This window comes from Girardinichthys multiradiatus, chromosome 20 (assembly GCF_021462225.1).
Source record: "Girardinichthys multiradiatus isolate DD_20200921_A chromosome 20, DD_fGirMul_XY1, whole genome shotgun sequence".
NCBI lineage: Eukaryota > Metazoa > Chordata > Actinopteri > Cyprinodontiformes > Goodeidae > Girardinichthys > Girardinichthys multiradiatus.
Window position 1 is genome coordinate 46,512,175 of NC_061812.1, and position 25,249 is coordinate 46,537,423.

Here is a 25,249-nt window from a genome sequence, read left to right on the forward strand (position 1 = left end):
GACGACATTGTTGTAAATAAGCGCCGTTTAACTTAATAATCTGAACTGAAACTATCTGTGTAGTTATGCTGCTATAGGCTTAGGCTGCTGGAGGACATAATGACCACTTTCACCCTCTTCGCTACATTCTCCAATTCTGCATTATTTGCTGTTATTTCAGCTTCTAACGTTGTTCTCTCTTTTCTCTTCCTAGAAGCTACACCTGGCTTGACACTTTGTCTACCTGTGACACCTTTCTGGAGAGGGGAATCGTCCGAGCTTCTGCTGGCAACAACTTAATGCTCACCCTCTACCGATGATCCACATAGCCCTGTCTTTTAGTGTTTAACCCTTTCTCTCTCCTAGACATGGAAATTGACTGAGCTTTTACTGTAACTAATTATATGTGCTCTCTTTCAGACTCTAACCTTGAAAACTGGCTCAGAGTTTATCTGTTCTTTCTTTCTAGGTGAAACGACTAAAGGAGCTACATCCATTAACATTTACTTTTCCTTCCCATAGAAAGTACTTCTGGATCAGTGCTTCTGTGTTCTTTTTGTGTCTCTGCTCTGTTCTCTCAAATCCCCAGTCGGTCGTGGCAGATGGCCGCTCACACTGAGCCTGGTTCTGCTGGAGGTTTCTTCCTGTTAAAAGGGAGTTTTTCCTCTCCGCTGTCGCTACATGCATGCTCAGTATGAGGGATTGCTGCAAAGTCAACGCCAGTGACTGTCCACTGTCTCTACATGCTCATCCGGGAGGAGGGAATGCTGCAAGTCACTGACTGGATGCAATCTGCTGGGTTTCCTTAGATAGAAAAACTTTTTATCCAATTTGAATAAAAAACTAACTCCGACTGCACTGTTCAATTGTTTGGATTACTTGGAGTGTATGTACCTGACTGTTGTGAAGTGCCTTGAGACAACATGTGTTGTGAAGTGGCGCTATATAAATAAAACTGAATTGAATTGAATTGAAGCTTTTATTTGTATGTATGTAGTAAACCAGGATCTGATAGAAAACTTCGTTCTCTCCACTGGTTCCCCACATGGGTTTTAATGGACTTTTGTTCAAAACAGCCATCAACTGGTAGTGATCTGGAGCCAATTTGCTGTTCTGACACCATGCTTAGAGAGCTGTTCAGTGACTCTGGTGCACCCTATCTACATTTGAACATTGGACACAGAGCCTCTCCTTGTTGGCCACTCCACTCATTGGCTGCCACAAGTGCCAGGCCTAGGCCCAAGTGGAGGTGCCATAACCCCTGGGTTCAAGTAGCAAGCCATTGTTTGTGATCAATCAGGTTGCCAGCTTAGAGAAGCCCAAAGAACCTCTGGTTCAGCTCATGTGCACCTCTGGTGCACAAAAGTACCCAGTCACCCAGAAACTCCCTCTCCACAGTCATGCATAATTTTTTTTGCTCCTTACAGAAACTTTCCAACCTCTAAGTGGTTGAAGGTGTGTACTTGGAAAACACTTTCATGCCAGAGGTGCTCTTAGAACTCTGGATGGAAAAATCAGTAATCAGTAGGAAGCTATATGACTGATTGTACTAAGAAAATCCCCTTTAATTGAGGTACAACGTAGCCACAGACTCCTTCCAGCAAACTGGCCATGCTGTCGCCCGAAGGCAGCCGGTGTGTGCATCCTCAGTGGGCAGATTGGCAGAAGAGAGGTTTCCCATGCTTTTAGCATTGACCAACATTGTCCAATATCTGTACCCCTTCTGGTTCGGCTACGTGCCCAGCTGGATACTTTCAACCAAGTCCTCTGGGCCTGAGCCAACACACCCTCAAGTCCTTGGGAACCCCTTAAGTTGTGCTGTCGGGACAGACCACTCCCCATTCCTGTCAAATTGTTAGAGAGACCAACACACTTTTACCACAGTGAACAACAGATTTAACGATCTGCCTGACAGTCACGAAGGGCCAACAAATGCAGAGTACACAAACTTTCTTTCAACCTCTTCCCTACTTCCTGGAACTGAACCTGGTGGTTTGTGGCATACCCATCCTTAATATGAGCAACCGCTCAACTTCTTAGTTGACAATCCAGCCCATGTGTCAATCCAGCTAACCAGCTAATTGAGTTGTCCCTCAATTTTCCCAAGAGAACAGAAACTCTAGCTATGACCGTGACTGTGATTCACCTTGTAATCGGGTAGGTAATGACCACACTAAATGTCATGACACAGCATACAGGCATGTCAGGCGGTTACAAGACAGGATTGACTCCCTCAAATTTATTTCTTCAAGTTTCATAGCACCACCTATGCTAATGACACAGGCTGATTCCAGTACCCATTTGCTTTAAAGACTGTGACCAATATCCCACTTTTCAAACATAGGGGGAATGTTGGGACCATCACCATCCAGTTGCAAGACCGTAACTACACCTCCCAGCATTGACTGCAGCTCTGACATCACGGCAGAAGCGATATATAAATATACATATATATTTTTTGCAAGATTTTATTTAATGTTTGTGGTTTCATTCTGTTTACAAAGTTATTAAGCTGTCTTCAACCTGCCGATTTTAAATCAGCCATGAGTTAAAATTGGATTATTGAAGTTATTCAAAGTAAGTCCGTGATCCAAGCTTGGCACTTGATCGAACCATCCATTGTCCCACCCGTTTTACTGCCTTTGTTCTCTTTGCTTGTTCCCAATGTGGTTTTTACTGGCCTTTGTTTGAAACAGTTAGCCATTAGCTGGTTGCAGTCAGGCACTAACTTGTTGATCGGACACCCTGCTTAGAGCTAACTTGCTGGGACGACACTTTGCTTAGAGCTGTTCAGTGTGGTTCGGTATGACTACCCATTTACCAAATCAACCCACAGTTTTGATTATTCTCACTTGTCCATAAGGTGCTGGTTTGATCTCTATTAATACTCCTGATTGTTAGTTTAACCTTTTAGTAGTTAGTGAGTGTTCCAGTTAGGTGAAAGTTTGTTTGGTTGTAAGGGAATTATTCTGTTCAAAGCTTTTTCACATAGATAAAGAAGTTGTTTGTTTTTATTTTATATATTTTCTGTATTTTGTATATACGCCTTGGGCTCCCCCCGGAGGAGCTGGAGGAGGTGTCTAGGGAGAGGGAAGTCTGGATGTCTCCATTGACTGTGCTGCCCCCATGACCTGGTCCTGGACGAAGCGGACAACGACGAGTACGGGCACGAGTGTATATAATTTTTGTGATTTTCTAACTAATGTTAGTGCTCACATCACCCTTTTTAATTTATTTATTTAATTTCCCTTCGGGATTAATTCAGTATTGTCGAATTTGAATTTAATTCAAATGTTGGTTAATGGTTTGATAATACAGTTACATTTCGAGTGACTTTGGTTAATAAGTATTAATTAATGACAATTACCCCTCCATGAACAGCCATCTTAACTTGGTGGAGGGATTTGAGTGCTTGAATGATCCTAGAGGCTATGTTGTCTGGGGCTTAAATGCCCCTGGTAGGGTCTCCCATGGCAAAAGGCTCTAGGTGACGGGTCAGACAAAGAGCGGTTCAAGACACCTTTATGAGGACCATAAAATCGAGGCACGTGATGTAGCCTGGTATGGCGGAGCGGGGGTCCCACCCTGAAGCCAGGCCTGGGGTCGGAACTCATCGGAGAGCGCCTGGTGGCTGGGTTGCTCCTTGCAGGACCCGGCCGGGCCAAGCCCGAACGAGAGACGCACGGCCATCCCATAGTGGGCGCAAAAAGGATTGGGTGGCAGACGAAGGTGGAGACCTCGGCGGCCCGATCTCCAGATGCTTAGGCTGGCTCTTGGGACGTGGAATGTCACCTCGCAGGGGGGGAAGGAGCCTGAGCTTGTGCAGGTGGTCAAGAGACATTGACTAGAAATAGTCGGTCTCGCCTCCACGCACAGCGTGGGCCTCTGGAACCCATCTCCTCGAGAGGGGCTGGACTCTCTTCTACTCTGGAGTGGCCCACGGGGAGAGGCTGCGGGCTGGGGTAGGTTTGCTTGTTGCCCCTCAGCTCAGCCATCTCGTGTTGGGGTTTACCCCAGCGGTTGAGACTACAGGGTGCTGGATAGTGCCCCTCCCGGGGAGTCCATTATTCTGCTGGGGGACTTCAACGCACATGTGGGAAACGACAGTGACCCCTGGGGAGGTGTGATCGGGAGGAATGGCCTTCCCGATCTGAATCCGAGTAGTGTTTCATTATTGGACTTTGTGCTAGTCACGGATTGTCCATAATGAACACAATGTTCAAGCATAAGGGTGTTTCATCAGTGCACTTGGCAACAGGACATCCTAGACAGGAGGTCGATGATTGACTTTGTTTTTGTGTCGTCAGACCTTCGGCCCCTTCATAAGAAGGGTGACCGGAGGATGCGTTCCAACTTTAGGGGGATCACATTCCGCAGCCTCCCTGGTAAGGCCTACGCCAGGATATTGGAGAGTCCGGCCGATAGTCGAACCTCGGCTTCAGGAGGAGCAGTGTGGTTTTCGTCCCGGCCGTGGATCACTGGACCAGCTCTATACCCTCTGCAGGGTACTCGAGGGTTCATGGGAGTTTGCCCAACCGGTCCACATGTGTTTTGTGGACCTGGAGAAGGCATTCAACTGTGTCTCTCATGGTGTCCTGTGCTGGGGTGCTCCAGGAGTATGGAATTGGGGGCCCTTTATTAGGGGCCATCTGGTCTCTATACAAGCAGAGCAGGAGTTTCGTCCGCATTCCTGGCACTAAGTCGGGCCTGTTCCCAGGGGATGTTGGACTCCGACAGGTCACCGGTCTTGTTCATAACTTTCATGAACAGGATTTCTAGGCATAGCCAAGGGCTGGAGGGGGTCTGGTTTGAGGACCTGTGGGTTTCGTCTCTTCTTTTTGCAGATGACGTGGTCCTGCTGGCCCCCTGTAGCCAAGACCTACAGCATGCATTGTGGCGGTTCGCAGCTGAGTGTGAAGCGGCTGGGATGAAGATCAGCTCCTCCAAGTCCGACGCCATGGTTCTCGACCGGAAAAGGGTGGCTTGTCCTCTTCAGGTTGTGGAGGAGTTCAAGGATCTCGGGGTCTTGGTCACGAGTGAGGGAAGAATGGAACAGGAGATCGACAGACGGATCGGTGCAGCCGCCGCAGTAATGGGGACGCTGTGCCGGTCCATTGTAGTGAAGAGAGAGGTGAGCCGAAAAGCTAAGCTCTCGATTTACCGGTCGGTGTACGTTTCTACCATCACCTATGGCCATGAACTTTGGGTCATGACCGAAAGAACTAAAATAAGCTTCCTCCATAGGGTGGCCAGGCACTCCCTCAGAGATAAGGTGAGGAGCTCGGAGTAGAGCCGCTGCTCCTCCACATCAAGAGGAGCCAGTTGAGGTGGCTCGGGCTTCTATAGCGGATGCCTCCTGAACGCCTTCCTCGGGAGGTGTTCCAGGCACACCCCACCGGGAGGAGGCCCAGGACATGCTGGAGGGACTATGTCTCTCGGCTGGCCTGGGAACGCCTTGGGCTTCCCCCGGAAGAGCTGGAGGAGTTGTCTGGGGAGAGGGACATCTGGGTGTCTCTGCCGAGTCTGCTGCCCCCGCGATAAAGCGGAAGTGACTAGTACGAGTAATGACAATTAATTAATTGTAGATATTAAATGCTAGTAGCCCAATAATCACAGTCCCATAGTGTAGCTCTAATATCTATTTGTTGTGAATGATTTTGGTTGGGAAATATAACCATAAATTATTATTTTTAATTACAAGTTTTACTAGATATTTATAATCAAATATTCGTAACTGCACAACAGTGGAAATTACTTTTTACTGTAAAACAGTCATGGCAAGGTGGTCCTTGTAAGATTGCTGAGAAGACTGGGTCAAAAGAATAATCAAAACAGTTGTCCAAGAGCAAAGGAGCACTTGCAGAGAGCTTTAAAAAAACCTGAAAATAGCAGGTACATTTTTTCCATTAAAACAATAAGTACCACAATTACCAATATGCACAATTACTGCATAAGACTTTAATGCTCATTAAAAGGCATGTTGAAGCTTCTTTAAAGTTTGCTGGAGAAGATATGGACGAGCCAGTAAAATACTAGGAGAATATAGTCTGGTCAGATGAGGCCATAGCTGAACATCATGTTTTGAGGAAGAATGGTTATGACGCCATGCCAAAACTGAAGTTTGCAGGTGGGAACTTTTTCGCATGGGCTGGCTTACAGTGTTCCAACTGGAGGTCTTTATGCTCAAATCCGATTTTTTCAGCAATCTGATTTTGTGGTGTGGTCGTCAATAACAGCACAACAGTAAGCACGGAGAAATAGGTGTCATGGTGCACAACAGAAGTCATTTATTATGTCAGCAGGTGCTGTGTGGGAAACACGTGAACAAAAGCAGAGTGAAACTCTTTATTTTTCCGTTTTAGGGAGATCTGACTGCCAATTCTGCACAACAAACTGGATGTGGAGACAGAGCCAGCAATGGTGCGGCAGGGATGTTAACTTTACAGAGACCACGTTTATTTAAAACTTTATCATGTCAAAGGCAACTTCTAATCATATATGTCAGCACCTCTCCTCTCAACTCCACAGGGTTAGGGTTAGGGTTAGGGTGATGCAATCCAGTGTATCGGACTGAAGCAGGGGCAGATCATCACATGCTCAGTAATCTCGATACCATTTTAAAGTCATATGGTTGTATACGAATTTTACAATACAAGCTATCCCACATGCACATGGTTCCTATGAGCCTTTCAGTTAGGCTTAAATAAAGTTTTACCTCTCTTTTATTAACGAGCTCCAACATCTGTGCAGTTCCCCCCCATCTGTTTTGCTAACTGCTACTGTTTCCTGCTGGGTGGCGCAAAATTGTGATGAATGCGATGGAAAGTGACGTCACATCTAATCTGCCTTGGTCATTCCAGCTGGAGTCACATTCCCAAAGATCAGATACAAGTCGGATTCAGGACCACATATGAATGTGGCTCAAATGTGACTTCAAAAAGTTAGATACGGGCCACATCTGAGCGTCCCCACTTGCTTTAAACAGCCTGACTTGATCACTTGACCCTAAAACAAATTAGATTTGGGCCACATTTGCCTGCAGTTTGAACAGGGCTGATTTCATCTAACTGAAAGAAGGCTGAATAAACAAATACAGAGACATTCTTGATACTGTAAGTCAGACCTTCATGTAACCCAGTGTTAAAAACACAAGAAAAAAATGAATGATGTTGATTTAATGTTTTCTTCTACAACAAGATTAAAACGTATAAATGGATTTCATGTCTTATTCTACAATAAGAGTTGAAAAGTAATAAAGTTAAAAATAAGTTAATAAATATGTTCATAAGTATAGATAAGAAATGCTAAAAATCTTTAAAAACTGTGAAATATGCCTTTAGTGATTGCTTTTAGTGACGGATTAAACAACCAATAGCTGGCACAGTCTGATTTCACATCAGCCAATAAGGTTGATTGTCCCGCCCCTTAAACTGATGTGCTGAGATTTTGCTCAGATTGTGTTAGACACGCTTGAGAGCTCAGAGCTGACGGTTGTTTCCGCTAATAGCCTGGAAGATCTTGTCAAATTCGAGGAAGAATCTTGGAGATCGGTAAGAAAAACAATGTTAAAATAGTTTCGCAAAATATATAATTCAAAATAGTAAATCCGTTTTATTAAATCTCAGAAAGCTTCCTTTGGGAAAAATCCCCCTGTAGTCTTGTAGCATCGAAGCATCAGTGAGTGATCGCACACGCTCGGCAGTTAGTTCAGTAAAATTGCTGAAAATTGGCTAAAATACCTAGTAACTGATCAAATTTAATAAAAATAAAATTGTATTGTAAGTTTTTGTATTATTATTATTATTGTATATGTTGTATTTTTTCTATGCAGTTACACTTATTTTTCTATTAGCACATGTTCTAATATTTCAATGGTGCTAATTCATGGTTCATGGTGCTGTAATGTGCTTTTCTGTTGGAATTGCTTGGGAACTTTCTCTTCTGAGTAAGTCAGAGCTAATGTGAGCTTCAAATTCACATTCTGATGTTAAATATAGTGTTATAGATGTACCTCATTGGCACTTTTAGATTTAAATATATATATATTTTACCACATATAAGCTAATTTCTTTAGTTTACTGATATGTTGGTAATATTGAACTCTGATAACTTGAATATTGTTATACAACATGAAAAAAACTTGAGAAATGATGAAAGATCTCTTTGAATTGTAGCTTAAGCTTTATTGATATTAGCATCCTGTATTTTAAGATGCCTTGTTCCAGGTCAGGTTTTTTTGGTTATAGTGCACTTTTGGCCTGTGGTGCCTTGAAACCACCAGATCATCCTCTCCTGAACTTGGATGGCGAGCCCCAGCCCAGAGGACCGCGTGAACTAGTAGATTGTGACCTGACTGGTCACCAGCTGTGAGACATTGAATGAGTATTTGACAGATGTATTGAAAAGACTGGGTTATTTATTTTATTTTGTTGTTTTTTTTAAAACAAAGCTCGCAATTTTTGTTTATTTGTAAATGTGGGTCCACAAATGTTCACTATATTAAACCCTACTCTTTTTCATAGACATTGCGTGTTCTCCTCTGTTGTTACTCACACCTAGGCTCCCGTGAATTTAGAAATCTTCTGATCAGGCCCAGTTATCTCTATGCTTGTGTAGTGTTGGTATTAGTCATCGAAGTACCGTATTTTCCGCACTATAAGGCACACTTAAAAACCTTTAATTTTTTCAAAAAATGACAGTGCGCCTTGTAATCCGGAGCGCCTTATATATGGATCAATTGGTTAATTGGTTGATCCATACTGGTTGTACACGGCGCTCTGTCAAAATGTTTCAGTACGACTGGTAAACTACAAAGCCGCACCGCTTGCAGCATTACGGCTACCGTAGTCAGGGGTGTCGCCGAAGTAATAGCGGTAAACACCTGTACTGTGCTTACTCCTAGTCCAACACCACTTGTGTGTGTATAACGTTTGAATGTACTGTTGCAGGAATTGCCTGAACTATATGTGATTAGAAGCTCAGTGCGTGGGGTGTATGTTTTGTGTGTGTGTATGGAAGATGTTGACATTACTCCTCCGGACAGAGGTGGCGCTGTGTGCTGCCGTAGCTGAGAATCAAGAGTGAAGGAGTGACGTCGGTATTATTGTGTGTTTGGGGTGGGTAGAGACGGCGACCGGAGCAGCGGTGTATGAGTCTGTAAGCCCTGTGTTTTTACGTGCTGCAAAGTCATTAAAAAGAACCCCGGATCTCGTCAACAACTCAGTGTTTTGATGCTGTTTCTTCATGCTCAACTCAGCAACGTATGAGTGAGGGAGTTAACCCCGAGGAAACTAGTAACTTCGGCCCTGGAGAAAGCGTCTCCCCTGTGTCATCAGACTACGGTCAGGGGACAGAAACAGAAAAGGTTAACAGTACTAACGTTTGATTTAGTGCATCAAACTGTTTCTTTTATGTGTTTACTGAATCAGGGAAAAGTTCCCTTTCACGTTTTAACTAACGTTTGATTTCAACTTCATAGACTCCAATGCATTCCTAACGTATGGTTGGCTCTATTCAATAGAATTCTATGTAGAGGAGACCTTACCATGAGAGTGAATGGAGTTATCAGAACGCTGGTTTGTAGTGTATTAATAAAGTTTGACTGACTGACTTATCTGACTGTTTTGTTGACATTCTCTTTAGCACAGCTCCATCTAGTGGATGCATAACGCAACCCCAGTCAAACGTTTGACTGCAGTAGCTTCTATTCTATGTGCCTTATAATCCGGTGCGCCCTATATATGAAAACAGTTCTAAAATAGGCCATTCATTGAAGGTGCGCCTTATAATCCGGTGCGCCTTATAGTGCGGAAAATACGGTAAATTGATTTACCTGCCATCTACTATTATCAGGTTTATTTAAAGTAACCCTTCTAGTGGGTTACATTCATGTTACTAGTTTCAACAGACACAAACACACATCTTAAGTTTGAAATGAACAAAAAAAGACTTTTTCAAAGAGAATTTAATATATTTCTGTAAGCGTGTTTAATACTTATACTTATTCCTTTTTTTTTTTTTCACTTGTGGACTAATTTGTGTTGATTTATTTGCATGTGTGCATTACTTGGATTGTTCCCAAAATCTGGTATGAATTTTATTTTAATGACCCTATTCGGGACATTTAAACAAAAAAAAAAAAAAACTCTTAAGTATTCGTACACTACCGCTCAAAAGTTTTAGATACACTTTCTCACTTAATGGGTCTCTTTATATTCATGACTATTTACATTGTAGATTCTCACTAAAGGTCTCAAAACTGTGAATGAACACACATGGGATTATGTAGTAAACAAAGCCGCTTTCTTCTCTTCCAGCTTTGCTCTCGTCATTCATAAAGTGGTCACCTAAAATGTTTTTTTAAAGAGCTTGAAAGAACTTCCCAGTGGTGCAATGAGAGACGGTCAGAGGTTAAAATTTCAGTCAACATAGCAAAGAAATCTAAAATATAAGACATAGCTAAAGTTCTTTTACAATTTTTTGTTTGCTACATAATTCCATGTGTTCATTCACAGTTTTAACGCCTTCAGTGAGAATCTACGTATAATTTCAATAGTCATAAACATAAAAGCCATTAAATGAGAAAGGGGTTTTAAAACTTTTGACCGCCATTGGATAGTTAAATTAAAGTAAATCATACTTTGCTTCTTAGTTGCTACAGCGCCCGGGAACTGACATGGGGAAAAAAAAAATATATGGCATACGCAAAAAACACTAATTTCTTCTCACGAAATACTAATTTCTTCCTACAAAATACTAATTTGTGCCCACAAAATACTAAAATTCATTCCCATGAAATACTAATACTAGGAGGTTGTCACGTTCTGTGTTTGGATTGGACCAATACGCAGACAAGAGCTTGGGAGCCACATGATTAAATGAGTTGTCAGCTTTATTAAGCGATTTTCAGGTGAAGCAAAAAAATCACTTCAGGTATCACAAGAGTCCAGACAAAAACCTACATGAAAGTTCACTGCGGAACATGCAGAGAAACAGAACCAGGAATAGTGATGGAGGAACCAGCGGGGAACAAAGAACACAGACCAACTAATATACAGGGAGAAAACAAAGGCAGGTAATCACAGGAACTAAGAACAGGTGTGGCAAGGAGACAGGGAGGTAGAAGGGACAGGTGGAACTAATTAACAACAAAGGGAAACATAGACCTAAGCAACAGTTAACACAAAAACACAAACCAAGTCCAAAGATGTCATACCATGACAGAAGTTTCTTCACCACTTGATCCCTGACCTGTCTGATGTGTTCCTTGGTCTTCCAGATGCGAAAAGTTCATAGATATAATGTGCGCACAAATTAATTAATTATTTCGAAAGCATGTTATATACATTTTGTGGCCACTAATTAATATTTCGTGCGCACGATATATATTTTATTTCCCCATGTCAGTTCCGGGGTACAGTGCCTGGGATGAGTTTGTCAGAATAAAATACGTCTTAAAAATATCAACCTCTAAGCACGTATTAAACTAATTCCTGTCTGACCTTCCAGTTCTTCTTACTAATACTTGTTTAGCATCTTCTGTAGTAGCTTCTGTACTTTTTTTTAAGGGAACAAAAATCCAAAAAGTAGAGTCTGGACATCTATTTCTAAGTGCCTCAGTGGTTTCTTTCTTCTTCTGGACATTCCAAATGGTTGTCCTGGTTAATGCCAGTGTTTGTGCAATGACTCCAATTGGCTTCACAATTGCTTATTTTTATATCTACACAATTCTCTGCTTTTCAGGTTGGTTCCATCTCTCAAATGTATTGTCTGTAAATTTGATTTCAAAGACAGACATTGAAACAGTTGAAAAATAGAAAATAGGCATTTATAGGCATGTTGTAAGTTGCAAGTGTTTTTGGTGTAATAACGTTGTTCAGTAATACACATAATACCCTCATTATTATTATTTATTATTTTTATTAGCATAAAACTATTCTGGTAAGCAGCCCTGTGTAATCCAAGTCCTTTCCTCTATCTACAAAACTGACAGGTCAACACATCTTGCATGTATGCATCACCCATCAGTCCTCAATGACTATAGACCTGTTGCCCTGACATCTCACATCATGAAGGTCCTAGAGAGACTCCTGTTGGCCCACCTGAGTAAGCAAACAGTAAACCATCAGGAACCCCTTCAGTTTGCTTCTCGCTGTGGAGTTGGAGTTGAAGATGCCATCATACACCTGCTTCAACAAACCCAATGTCATCTGGACAAAGCCAGTAGCACTGTGAGGATCATGTTCTTAAATTTCTCCAGAATCAGATCAGAATCAGCTTTATTGCCAAGTTCGTGCATACAAACAAGGAATTTGACTCTGGTACACTTTGCTCTTTTGTTCTGTTTTTGCATTACAGAATATACAAATTTACAATGTACAATATACACATATCTAATAAAAGGTGCATTTGCAACATCTGTATGCTGTTGTTTTGTACTCTATTAAATGTTCATCAAAGAAACAGCCTGGGGGAAAAAACTGTCTCTGTGGCGGCTGGTTTTAGTGAACAGTGCTCTGTAGCGACGGCATGAAGGTAAAACTCTAAACAGTTTATGTGCAGGGTGTGTGGGGTCTGCAGAGGTCTCCAGTGCATTTAATACAATCCAACCTGATTTGCTTTGTCAGAAACTCCAGAACAATCTCCTGGATCAAAGACTACCTGACAAACAGACCACAGTTTGTGAGACTGAAGGGTTGAGTCTAACCAGGTAGTCAGCAGCAAAGGAGCACCACAGGGGACTGTACTCAATTCAATTCAGTTTTATTTATATAGCGCCAATTCACAACACATGTTGTCTCAAGGCACTTCACAACAGTCAGGTACATCAATTCCAATTAATCCTAACAATTGAACAGTGCAGTCGGAGTTAGCTTTTTATTCAAATTGGATAAAAACTTTTTCTATCTAAGGAAACCCAGCAGATTGCATCCAGTGAGTGACTTGCAGCATTCCCTCCTCCCGGATGAGCACCTCACCATTCCTTTTCACTCTGTACACCTCAGACTTCCAGTACAAGACAGACTCCTGTCATCTGCAGAAATACTCGGGATGATTCTGCAGTCGTGGGGTGGATCAGAGATGGACAAGAAGCTGAGTACAGGAAGGTGGTGGACCGCTTTGTGGCATGGTGTGGAAACAATCATCTCATTTTGAACGTGACTAAAACAAAGGAGATGATTGTAGATTTTAAGAGAAACAGGAATAAGTCAAAAACTGTTTCTATCATGGGAGAAGAAGTGGAGGTGGTGGAGGAGTATAAATACCTCGGTGTTCACCTGGACAACAGACTAGAGTGGAGATGCAACTGTGAAGCCATCTACAAGAAGGGACAGAGCAGACTGTACTTCTTGAGGAAGCTTAGGTCCTTTGGTGTTTGCAGCAAGATGCTGCATATCTTCTATAAGTCTGTTGTGGAGAGTGTGATCTCTTCTACCATCATCTGCTGGGGAAGCAGCATCAGAACCAGGGACTTAATAAAGCTCAACAAGCTGATAAAAAAGGCTGGTTCTCTTCTGGGGACTCCTCTGGAACCTCTGGAGATCATTGTGGAAGGACGGATTCTTCATAAAATGAAGAACATTATGGAGAACCCTGAGCATCCTCTTCATGAGACTGTCCTACAACAACAGAGTGTCTTCAGTCAGAGGCTTCTTCAGATCTGCTGTAAGACGGAGCGCTACAGGAGATCCTTCCTGCTCACAGCCATCAGCATCTACAACGGCTCTTTGAGGAAACCTTCATAATATGAGCTATAACAACATTTAATTTCCCTTTGGGATTAATAAAGTATTTTTGAATTGAATTGAATTGAATGTAGCTACCTGGGCACAGAAATGTCCTTGGTGTACTATTAGTAAATAAAATAGTCAAGCAGCTGGTTCAGGCCAACAGCTTTTTTTCTAAATCACATAGACTTATTTAGTTAGAAATTACAATTTAACACATGAGCTTTTGCAAATAAATTAAATGGTAGGATTTCACAGAGGAAGTGCAAACACAAGAGAGGGTGTGTGTAAACAGCCCAGGGATAGAATATGTAGTCTGTGCACATTCTGACTTGCAGCATGACTATGTAATGCTTTTTATAGAAAAGTCATTATCCTAATTATCTCAGAAGGATGGACAATTCCACAGGAAACTGTCCACAATTCTGCCAATATAAAACAATTCCACTGAGCTGCAAGTGTTTACATTTTACTGTATTGGTTTTACTGTATTACCTATCATTGTCATAGCAACTTGTGACCACAAGAGGGAAGCAAAACATCATCATTGCTGTAATACCAATGAAGGTTTTCTATTGTTAAGGGGAGTATAAATAATTCAAATTTTCTAATAGAATTTCAATAAAAACAAAATTTTCATAACTTATTCCCCCTTTTACTTTGTCTCACTAGCTTTTGAGAGATGCCTGCCTCACTTCCCATCAGAAACAAACTTGTTTCAATATCTAAGGTGTGGTAATTTTGGGTCCATATATATAGCTTATCAATTGTCTAGAGCTTATCCTTGCTGCATCGACGGCTGGTGGTTGGGTGCAGATGATTTTCAAAACACTCCAATGCGCTTTGTAGAAAAGCATAGCAAATTTTAATAATACTTGATAATGTTTCAAAATACCTATATATCCAAAATAAACAATTTTAATACTTGAGACATGAGCCAGCTCCAGATTCTATCAAAACTGAAACAAAAATGTATTTTCATCTCAAAAAATGTGTAGTCTTTGAGTTTTCTTTATTTTCATGACTATGAATATTGTAGCTTCACACTGAAGGCATCAAAACTATGAATTAACACAAGTGGAATTATATACTGAACAAAAAAGTGTGAAACAACTGAAAATATGTCTTAAATTCTAGGTTCTTCAAAGTAGCCACCTTTTGCTTTGATTACTGCTCCGCACACTCTTGGCATTCTGTTGATGAGCTTCAAGAGGTAGTCACCTGAAATGGTTTTCCAACAGTCTTGAAGGAGTTCCCAGAGATGCTTTGCACTTGTTGGCCCTTTTGCCTTCACTCTGCGGTCCAGCTCACCCCAACCCATCTCGATTGGGTTCAGGTCTGGTGACTGTGGAGGCCAGGTCATCAGACGCAGCACCCCATTACTCTCCTTCTTGGTCAAATAGCCCTTACGCAGCCTGGAGGTGTGTTTGGGGTCATTGTCCTGTTGAAAAATAAATGATGGTCCAACTAAACGCAAACCGAATAGAATAGCATGCCGAATAAAATAGAGATGTGTCTGCTGCTAGAACTCTGTGTGGCATTGACCTGTTCTCTAATCTAAGCTGCTGTTAACATGTGATTTCTGAGGCTGGTGACTCGGATTAATTTATCGTCCGCATCAGAGGTGACGCTTGGTCTTCCTTTCCTGGGGCGGTCCTCATGTGAGCCAGTTTCTTTGGAGCACTTGATGGTTTTTGTGACTGCACTTGGGGACACTTTAAAAGTTTTCCCAATTGTTCGGACTGACCGACCTTCATTTCTTGAAGTAATGATGGCCATTCGTTTTTCTTTACTTAGCTGCTTTTTTCTTGCCACAATACAAATTCTAACAGTCTATTCAGTAGGACTATCAGCTGTGTACTGTATCCACCTCCTATACAACACAATTGATGGTCCCAACCCCCTTTATAAGGCTTGAAATCTCACTTATTAAACCTGACAAGGTGAAGTAAAAACCATTTCAGGTGACTACCTCTTGAAGCTCATCAACAGAATGCCAAGAGTGTGCGGAGCAGTAATCAAAGCAAAAGGTGGCTACTTTGAAGAACCTAGAATATAAGACATATTTTCAGTTGTTTCACACTTTTTGTTCAGTATATAATTCTACATGTATTAATTCATAGTTTTGATGCCTTCAGTGTGAAGCTACAATATTCATAGTTATGAAAATAAAGACAACTCTTTGAATGAGAAGGTGTGTCCAAACGTTTGATCTGTACTGTATATATATATATATATATATCTCATAGTAACAAATAAAGCCTTCTCTGCGACTGATTTTTATTTCAACCCCTTAAATGGTATAAAATTCAGTGAAGACCATTTACTGTAACATTTATGGGAATAAAATTTTTATAAATCACACAAATGAATTAATGAAACAGTGCATGAAAAGTCTGAATTTAAACAGGGGGACTTTTTTTTACTCTGCTTTGCCAAATGTATGTGGCAGGAACCTCAGAACACAGAGCAATTCTATTATGTGCTTAAATTAAAATCTCATAATTACACACAAATCTGAAAATATGATTGCAGTGACTGAGGGGATCGGCATAAAGAATTTCACTGTCACTTACCCACAATGCTTCATGTTCTGTGGCTTATCCATGCGAATGGCTAGTTTTATCTTGAGGTCATCTGGGCAGCCTTTAGAAACTGTCATTTTATGAAACTCACACTGTTTGGGACTGTTAGGAGTGGGGTGAAGCACAACCTAGAGACAGCCACATGTGAATTCTGTATGCTACTTGCAGATGTAAGAGAAAGTAAAAATTAATGCATTACTGAAATAATAAATAATATGTTATCTGACCCTTCCTAGCTCCTTATCTTCCAAAGCCAACACTCCTGTGCTCTCAGTGAACAGCTTCACCTTCACAGTAGGTAATGGCTGGGTGGTTGTGAAGTCACCTTGGGTACCCCAACTAAAAAAAGGAACACACAATTAAAAAATGTTAGCACTGTGGTATGTTTTATAATGACAATGGTGTACATCAGGGTTGCTCGCATCTAGAATGAATCCAACAAAACATGTCTTATTCCATAATGCAAAAATAGACCACAACCTGAAGGCATACTAATCAGATGCCCAGTCCACTTAAGCAGACTCTTTTCCAAGATGAATAATATTTTCTCCAGGATGAGCGCAGAAAGTGTGCGCTCAGACTTTTTTTATTTTTTGAAAATTTTTGCAACAACCCAAACTTGATGGGCGGACAAGGCCTTGGAAGAAGGGCGGGATGGGGCCTCGGTTGGAGGGCTTGAAACGAGCAACAAAGAAACAATCCAAAGTAGGCAAGCAGAAACAAAAAACAACAACCAGAGATCAGGAGGGCGGCCGGTAGGTGGTCCTGACGAGGCACACAGTTCTGGAGGGTGATCGGGAGGTCGTACCGAGGAGTCACAAAGATCTGAAAGGTGTAAGCAATGGCAAAGGAAGTCTGGATCCCATCGAGGTCTGGAAGCCGGCGGTGCAGGAACCCTGCAGACCTGTGGAGGACCGTGTGTGGAGGTTGGCCAGTAGGTTGAAGGAACTCACTCGGGTGACGTGGAAGAGCCTTGGCCAGAAGACTATGAGAACTCAAGGAGCTCAGGAGACTGTTCCACAGAATGCTGGAACTCACGGTTGGGCTCTGGAGGCTGGTCCACTGGAGGCAGAAACCACAAAGGGGCTCTGGATTCTTGTCTACTGGATGCAGGAACCCACCCAGGAGCCCTGGAAGCTTCCCCATTGGATGTAGGAACCCATGGCAGAATGGCAGTAGAGCCTAAAGTCGGGATTAGGAGCGTGAGTTGGTTCATCCCTGAATACCTCACAACGTGAGATAAGAAATGTATGGCAAACCCTCAGTGAACGTGGGAACAGTAGGATTTAGTGGAGTTGAGGAATGCAGAACAGAAGGTGATGATGAAGATGGAGCAGGAAGTGTAGATGGTGACAAGGTAAATCGAAACAATGATGATAACAGAACGACAGATGAAAATCAGAATCAGAGAAGATTTCTTTTAAAGAATAATGGAAATAAAAAATATTTTTTTTAATGTACATATATATACAAGCGGCTTCACAAGGGAATATAATGTGAGATCAGTCCAAGTATGCATGGTGTTGTTCTGGAACTCTGATTGTGTTAATCAGAGAAACACCGACCTAAAGCGCCTGAAGCGCTGACCTGAGGCTAAAAGCCTAAAAAGTTTATGTGCAGGGCGCGTGATGTTTGCAGATTTTAGATGCCCTTTTCTTGACCCTACAGCGGTATAAATCCTGGATGGGGGAAGGTCACCCCTGATTATATATATATATATATATATATATATATATATATATATATATATATATATGCTTCCAATAAGTAAAATTTTGAGGCAACATGGCATAAATTTCCACTGTTATGCTGATGCTCAGCTTTATTTTTCCATAAATCCTGATGAGCCCAACCAGTTAGACTACAGGCATGTCTTGAAGACATAAAAACATGGATGACTTGAAATTTTTGCTTCTAAATTCAGACAAGACAGAAGTTGTCATCTTTGGACCAGAGTCTTTAAAAAAGAAACCACATAGTCAATCAAACTGGACGGCATTAAATTGACCTCCAGTCATAAAGTAAAAAAACCTTGGTGTTATTTTTGATGTCATTAAAATCTCATATTAAACAGGTTTCTAGGATTTCCTTCTTTCACTTCCGGAATATTGCCAAAGTTAGAAATATCCTGTCCAGGTGTGGTGCTGAAAAACTAGTCCATTCATTTGTTACTTCAATCCTGGACTATTGTAATTCTTTACTATCAGGATGTCCACAGCTAATCCAAAATGCTGCAGCAAGAGTTCTAATGAAAGGTAACTATTTTAGCTTCCCTTCACTGGCTCTCTGTTAAATCCAAAATAGAATTTAAAATTCTCCTTCTTACATAAAAAGCCCTTAATGATCAAGATCAATCATACATTTCAGATTGTTCCATATATTCCTAACAGAGCACTTCAGTTCTCAGTTTTAGAGTCTCTAGAAGTGGAATGGGAGGCAGATCCTTTAGTTAACAGGATCTTCTCCTGTGGAACCAACTTCCAGTTTTAGTCCATGAGGCACATACTCTGTCATTTTAAGCCTACATTTAAGGCTAGGCTTAAAACTTTCCTTTTTGATAAAGCTTATAGTTAGAGTGGCTTAAGTTATCCTGAGCTATCTCTGTACTTATGTTGCTATAGACTTAGACTGCTGGAGGAAATAATGACCACTTTCAAGCTCTCTGCAACAGTGTCATACTTCTCTCCAATTATGCATTGTTGTGACTATGCATCTGAATATATTATTTAATATTTCATATTAATACTTTAATATTTTATCAAATAATATTTTTCGGTCTGTTAAGGGTTGTCCTGTGAATACCAGTCCAGTAAGGCGGTGGTATTAGGAGAAAATCGAAAAGGGTGAGCTAAGCTCTGACATTATTGAACAGCAAAACTCTGCACACACATGGAAACAATTCACACAATTTCTTAAAATACAAAAATGTATTAACAAAAATAAGTCAACTCAAAGTCAAACATATTTCAATCAACAAACTCTTTACCATGCTAAAACAATCCAACTTAACTACCAAGCAGAATTAAAGAATAGGGAAGACTAATGGGCTATGTACAATATAAACAAGTTTATCAAAGATGGTTGAAACAATGACCCAAAGAGTGATACAACATTACCATGCAATGTTTATGTTTGAGAACCAAGGATTATCTTGAAGAATCTGGAGATGAAGTTAAGTTAGTCTTGGAACCAACTTAGGCAACAATCAGCATACCTTTAGACAACAATTCACAATGCAAGATCAGATAAAATATTATTTTAATAAAATGTTTTAAAGAATGATCTGCTGAATAAAACCAACCTTCTGGATGACTAATTCTCAACGGTGTCTCATTAGCTGCCTTTATTTATTAAAATAATATTTAAAGAAATATTAAGCAAATAGTAAAATATTTAAGGAAATATTTTGAAAAAGAGCCAAATCTTTCTGGAGAGATCGGCTTAAGTATGCCACCACGTGTTCTTAGCCGTTAGCAGTTAAAGCTAAAAAAAGAAGCTTATAGCTTAGCACCAGAATCAAACACATACCAGGGTTTAAAATACCAGGGTTAATAAAAGGGTTAAAATGCATAAGCACGGACGGCGTGTTATAATCAATCTTCTGTGTTTAAAATCACCATTTAAATAAAGTTTGTCTTAACTTTCAAAACACACAAACACAGAACACAAAACTGAGCATGTGCTGAGCACATAGCCTGCTATCACCAAGATAGCTGAGTTCAACACAAACAAAACTTCATAAAATAAAAAACGTTTAGATCATTTCATCCTAAATCATTTCTCTCTGCCCAAACCTAACCTCGTATGTAAACCGTGCTGAGGAGAAGTGTCCGGGCAACGACAAAGTTTGAAGAAACTCTGAACAAATGGTTAGCTACAGCCAACCTCCGGAGCTGTGGCTGGGTGGCTCACTCTGTCCGCTGACCACACTGCAAGTTAACTGCCGTAACCATGGTGATGCGGTCCCTGTTGTCCTCCTTTCAGAAACTGCTTCACTCGGCTTGCTGGGAACTCTCTGGAAACAGTTCGCTTCTGCAGATCTCAGAGAGAAAATCAAGCAACACCTGTACCTTCATTTAACCCTTTTTATGAATGAATACCAGATACACGAACAGTAATCCATTCATACTTAACTCAGTGCATATATGATTGATGATCGTATGACACCCTTGGATCCAGTTGAAGAGTTATGTATGTTTGCCAGCAAAGAGACATTAGCGCGCTGTCTCTCCTGCCAGCTCCGCAGCGGGGTCCGGATGGAAGAGATCGGTTCCTTGGGAAGGTGGGGGTTTTATACGGGCAGTGGCATCATGGGAAGTCCACTGTTACCCCCCTCTTCCTAAGTTGCTGGAAGTCAGTTATTGCAATTTATTGTGAAAGTTCCTGAAAAGTCTGTACCGCATTTCCTGTTGTAACCATGGCTGTGTCCCAACACATTATTAGGCCCGAGCAGGAAAACTGCAAGGGCCTATTGTAATTGCAAGAATTCTTCTTATTCTTTTTTCCATTGCGTCTTTGCGGGCCAATATGGGGACTTTGCCAAGCCCCTAGATGCACACGCTTTTACCCAAAATTGTCCCCCGCGTGAAATTCTTGATCCTTAATGTCATCGTCAGAGGGCGTGGCCAAACCACTTAGCCATGCCCCCAAACGTGAGATAACCCGAACCGTAAGTCGTAGAGATCTGAAATTCGGCACAATGCTAGAGCTCCTCAAACCAAGAAAAAAAAGTATTTTGGGGGTATGCCCTAAAATGCACAGGAAGTCGGCCATTTTGGATTAAAGGCCCAATTTTGACCGTTTTTCACTTTTACTCACCTCGAACTTTAACAAACTCCTCCTAGGGATTTTGACCTATTGGCTTCATATTTGGTCAATATGCAGATAAGGCATGGGGGTTTAAAAGTTATCAAAATCGTGAGTTTTTGAGCATGTTTAGGGGGCGTGGCCGGGACACGAACTTGACGTTCGCGCCAAAAGTGAAAAATTGCAATAACTTTCCCCAAAAAAATACAAATCACACCAAAGTTGGCATGAAGGAGGGCCTTCGGCTTCCCGACGATCCTATGGGGTCATATGCTGACATCATCAAAGCCATGCCCCCTCAAAACCGGAAGTCACTTTTTTCACTTGGAAACGTGCCTCTGTGACCCTCTTGACCCTATCAACTTGAAAGTGTGTCAGAAGACAGATAACTAGTGGGTCTAACTTCGTTTGAAGCACAGTGACTTTTCATAAAAGGGCGTGGCCGTGGTGGCGCGGCGAAGTTGGATGTCACGCCATGGCCATACGTTTGGCTTTGATCTCCACACACATCATCTGATCTGCACCAAATTCCATGTGATTGAACCTAGTCCAGTCCCCAACAGAGATCTGATGACATATTCGGTGGGCGTGGCCTAATTCGTACACAGCGCCCCCTAGAAAATGTATCTTTTTGATACATGAAAGCGTGTGGGCGTGGCCACGCCTCAAAATATGACTTCTCGCCAAAAAACACTAAATGGATATAGCTCCTACACGGAAAGTCACAGACACATGAAACCTTTTGGGATTGATCTGCCTCTAGGCCTGAACAATTTTCACTGGTCATATGCTGACATCATCGAAGCCCCGCCCCCTGAGAACAGCAAGTGTCCCATTTTCCTTTAGAGAGTCAATTTTTGATTTTCTTCACATAATCAATGTGAAACTCTCCAAAGTAACAGATAACATGATGGTCTTAGACAGTCGCCAGTACTGACTGCTTTAGCTGGACAGTGTGGCCATGATGGCGTGGCGAATTCTGATGTCACGCCACTGCCATACTTTTGCCTCTAAATTACACATGCATGGTCCGATTCACTCCAAACTGATAATTCTTGATCTTTGTCAGCCCATAAACAGCTCTATTACATTACATTGGAAATTGGATCAAGAGCGCCCCCTAGGTCACTTCAAGTGCTCTATCTCCCTCATATATCCTCGGATCAATTTGAAATGTAGTATACATGATCGTGATTTAATGATGGACATTTTGACACAGTCAATTGATGATGTTGTTTTAGCCCCGCCCACAAACAAACAAGCAACTGCAGCGTCCTTCTGGAAGGTCCGATTTACTCGAAATTTTGAATGCTTTTTGCCAGACCGAAACTCTGCATGATCGAAGATCATATCACATGTTGCTCAAAGTGCCACCTACTGGCGACGTGTTGAAGTGACGCGGTGTCATCGTATGTGCCGTGTATGAGGTGATGCCAGGCTCCTGCGGTCGCTCAACAGCCCGAGTTGCGCTGAGGGGTGCGAGGGCCTTCAAAGCTGCTTGCAGGTTTCTAGTTATTATTATTCTGGCGAAAAATGAATCGCCTTTTTCGCGGCTTTAACATATTCAAAAAGTCAGCAAATTTGGCGGAGCTATCAGTTGTGTGTGAAATTTACGTATTCTAAGGGTTTCACGAAAGTCGCAATAAAAATGGCTCAACAGCGCCCCCCTGAAATTTTCAAAAACCCATCCGCATTGACTTTACTTTATCGTACAGTTATGAAATTTGGTACACTTGTAGAACTCTCCGAGAACTACACAAAACTCTCTTGCACCCACATCCACCTATTGTAATCGCTCGAATTCTTATTAGGCCCGAGCAGGAAAACTGCAAGGGCCTATTGTAATCGCTCGAATTCTTATTATTATTCCGTTGCGTCTTTGCGGGGCAATATGGGGACTTTGCCAAGCCCCTAGATGCACACGCTTTTACCCAAAATTGTCCCCCGCGTAAAATTCTTGTTCCATAATGTCGTTGTCAGTGGGCGTGGCCAAACCACTTAGCCACACCCCCAAACGTGAGATAGGCCCAACCGTAAGTCGTGGAGATCTGAAATTTGGCACACTGCTAGAGCTCCTCAAACCAAGAAAAAAAGTCTCTTGGGGGTATGCCCTAAAACGTACAGGAAGTCGGCCATTTTGGATTAAAGGCCGATTTTTGACCATTTTTCACTTTTACTCACCTCGAACTTTAACGAACTCCTCCTAGGGATTTTAAGCTATCGCCTTCATATTTGGTCAATATGCAGATAAGGGATGGGGGATTAAAAGTTATCAAAATCGTGAGTTTTTGAGCATGTTTAGGGGGCGTGGCCGGGGCACAAACTTGGCGTTTGCGCCAAAAGTGAAAAATTGCAATAACTTTCCCAAAAAAAATACAAATCACACCAAAGTTGGGATGAAGGAGGGCCTTCGGCTTCCCGACGATCCTATGGGGTCATATGCTGACATCATCAAAGCCACGCCCCCTCAGAACCGGAAGACACTTTTTTCACTTAGAAACGTGCCTCTATGACCCTCTTGACCCTATCAACTTGAAAGTGTGTCAGAAGACAGATAACTAGTGGGTCTAACTTCGTTTGAAGCACAGTGACTTTTCATAAAAGGGCGTGGCCGTGGTGGCGCGGCGAAGTTGGATGTCACGCCATGGCCATACGTTTGGCTTTAATCTCCACACACATCATCTGATCTGCACCAAATTCCATGTGATTGAACCTAGTCCAGTCCCCAACAGAGATCTGATGACATATTCGGTGGGCGTGGCCTAATTCATCCACAGCGCCCCCTACAAAATTAGAAACAATCAACCCCAAGCCATGCTTTGACCGAGGAATCTGAAATTTGGTACACATATGTAACTTCTCAGGACCTACAAAAAAGTCTATTGGAGCATTGGTCCAAACCCAACAGGAAGTCGGCCATTTTGGATTGAAGTTGCCATTTTGACCCAGTTTTGCCCGTTTCTAGCCCGCATATCTGAGCGAACTCCTCCTACAGCTTTTGACTTAGAGACTTGAAAATCACTCAGGATACTCTTAAGGAATGGGGGATCAACAGTTATCAAAAGCTTTTTGATACATGAAAGCGTGTGGGAGTGGCCACGCCTCAAAATATGACTTCTCGCCATAAAACACTAAATTGATATAGCTCCTACAAGGAAGGTCACAGACAAATTAAACCTTCTGGGATTGATCTGCTTCTAGGCCTCAACAATATTCACTGATCAGATGCTGACATTATCGAAGCCTCGCCCCCTGAGAACAGGAAGTAGTACGTTTTCCTTTACAGAGTCAATGTTTGATGTTCTTCACCTAATCAATGTGAAACTGTCCCAAGTAACAGATAACATGATGCTCTTAGACAGTTGACAGTACTTACTGCTTTAGCTGGAGGGTGTGAATATGATGGCGTGGCGAATTCTGATGTCACGCCACGGCTATACGTTTGCCTCTAAATTGCACATGCATGGTCCGATTCACTCCAAAATGAATATGCTTGATCTTTGTCAGCCCCCAAACAGCTCTATTGGATTACATTTAAATTTGGATCAACAGCGCCCCCTAGGACACTTCAAGGACTATATCTCCCTCATACATCATCGGATCCACTTGAAATGTAGTATACATGATCATGACTTAATGATGGACATGTTGACACAGTCAATTGATGATGTCGTTTTAGCCCCACCCACAAACAAACAAGTGAGTGCAGCTTCCATCTGGAAGGTCCGATTTACTCCAAATTTTGAATGCTTTTTGCCACTGAAACTCTGCATGACCGAAGATCATATGACATGTTGCTCAAAGTGCCACCTACTGGCGACGTGCTGAAGTGACGCGGTGTCATCGTATGTGGCGTGTATGAGGTGATGCCAGGCTCCTGCGGTCGCTCAACAGCCCGAGTTGCACTGAGGGGTGCGAGGGCCTTCAAAGCTGCTTGCAGGTTTCTAGTTATTATTATTCTGGCGAAAAATGAATCGCCTTTTTCGCGGCTTTAACATATTCAAAAAGTCAGCAAATTTGGCGGAGCTATCAGTTGTGTGTGAAATTTACGTATTCTAAGGGTTTCACGAAAGTCGCAATAAAAATGGCTCAACAGCGCCCCCCTGAAATTTTCAAAAACCCATCCGCATTGACTTTACTTTATCGTACAGT

General features: G+C 41.9%; 1 protein-coding gene across 10 annotated transcripts in view; it reads right to left on the bottom strand.

Moving 5' to 3' along the window:
- Nucleotides 1-25,249, bottom strand: part of LOC124856115 (calcium-dependent secretion activator 1-like) — a 417,550-nt gene that overhangs the window by 279,269 nt on the left and 113,032 nt on the right. For all 10 annotated transcript variants that reach the window (XM_047346334.1, XM_047346331.1, XM_047346330.1 and 7 more), the window contains 2 exons: nucleotides 16,519-16,630; nucleotides 16,283-16,419 (listed from right to left, as the gene is read on the bottom strand). In XM_047346334.1, the coding sequence (XP_047202290.1) occupies nucleotides 16,283-16,419; nucleotides 16,519-16,630 (249 nt within the window). The remainder of the gene's footprint in view (nucleotides 1-16,282; nucleotides 16,420-16,518; nucleotides 16,631-25,249) is intronic.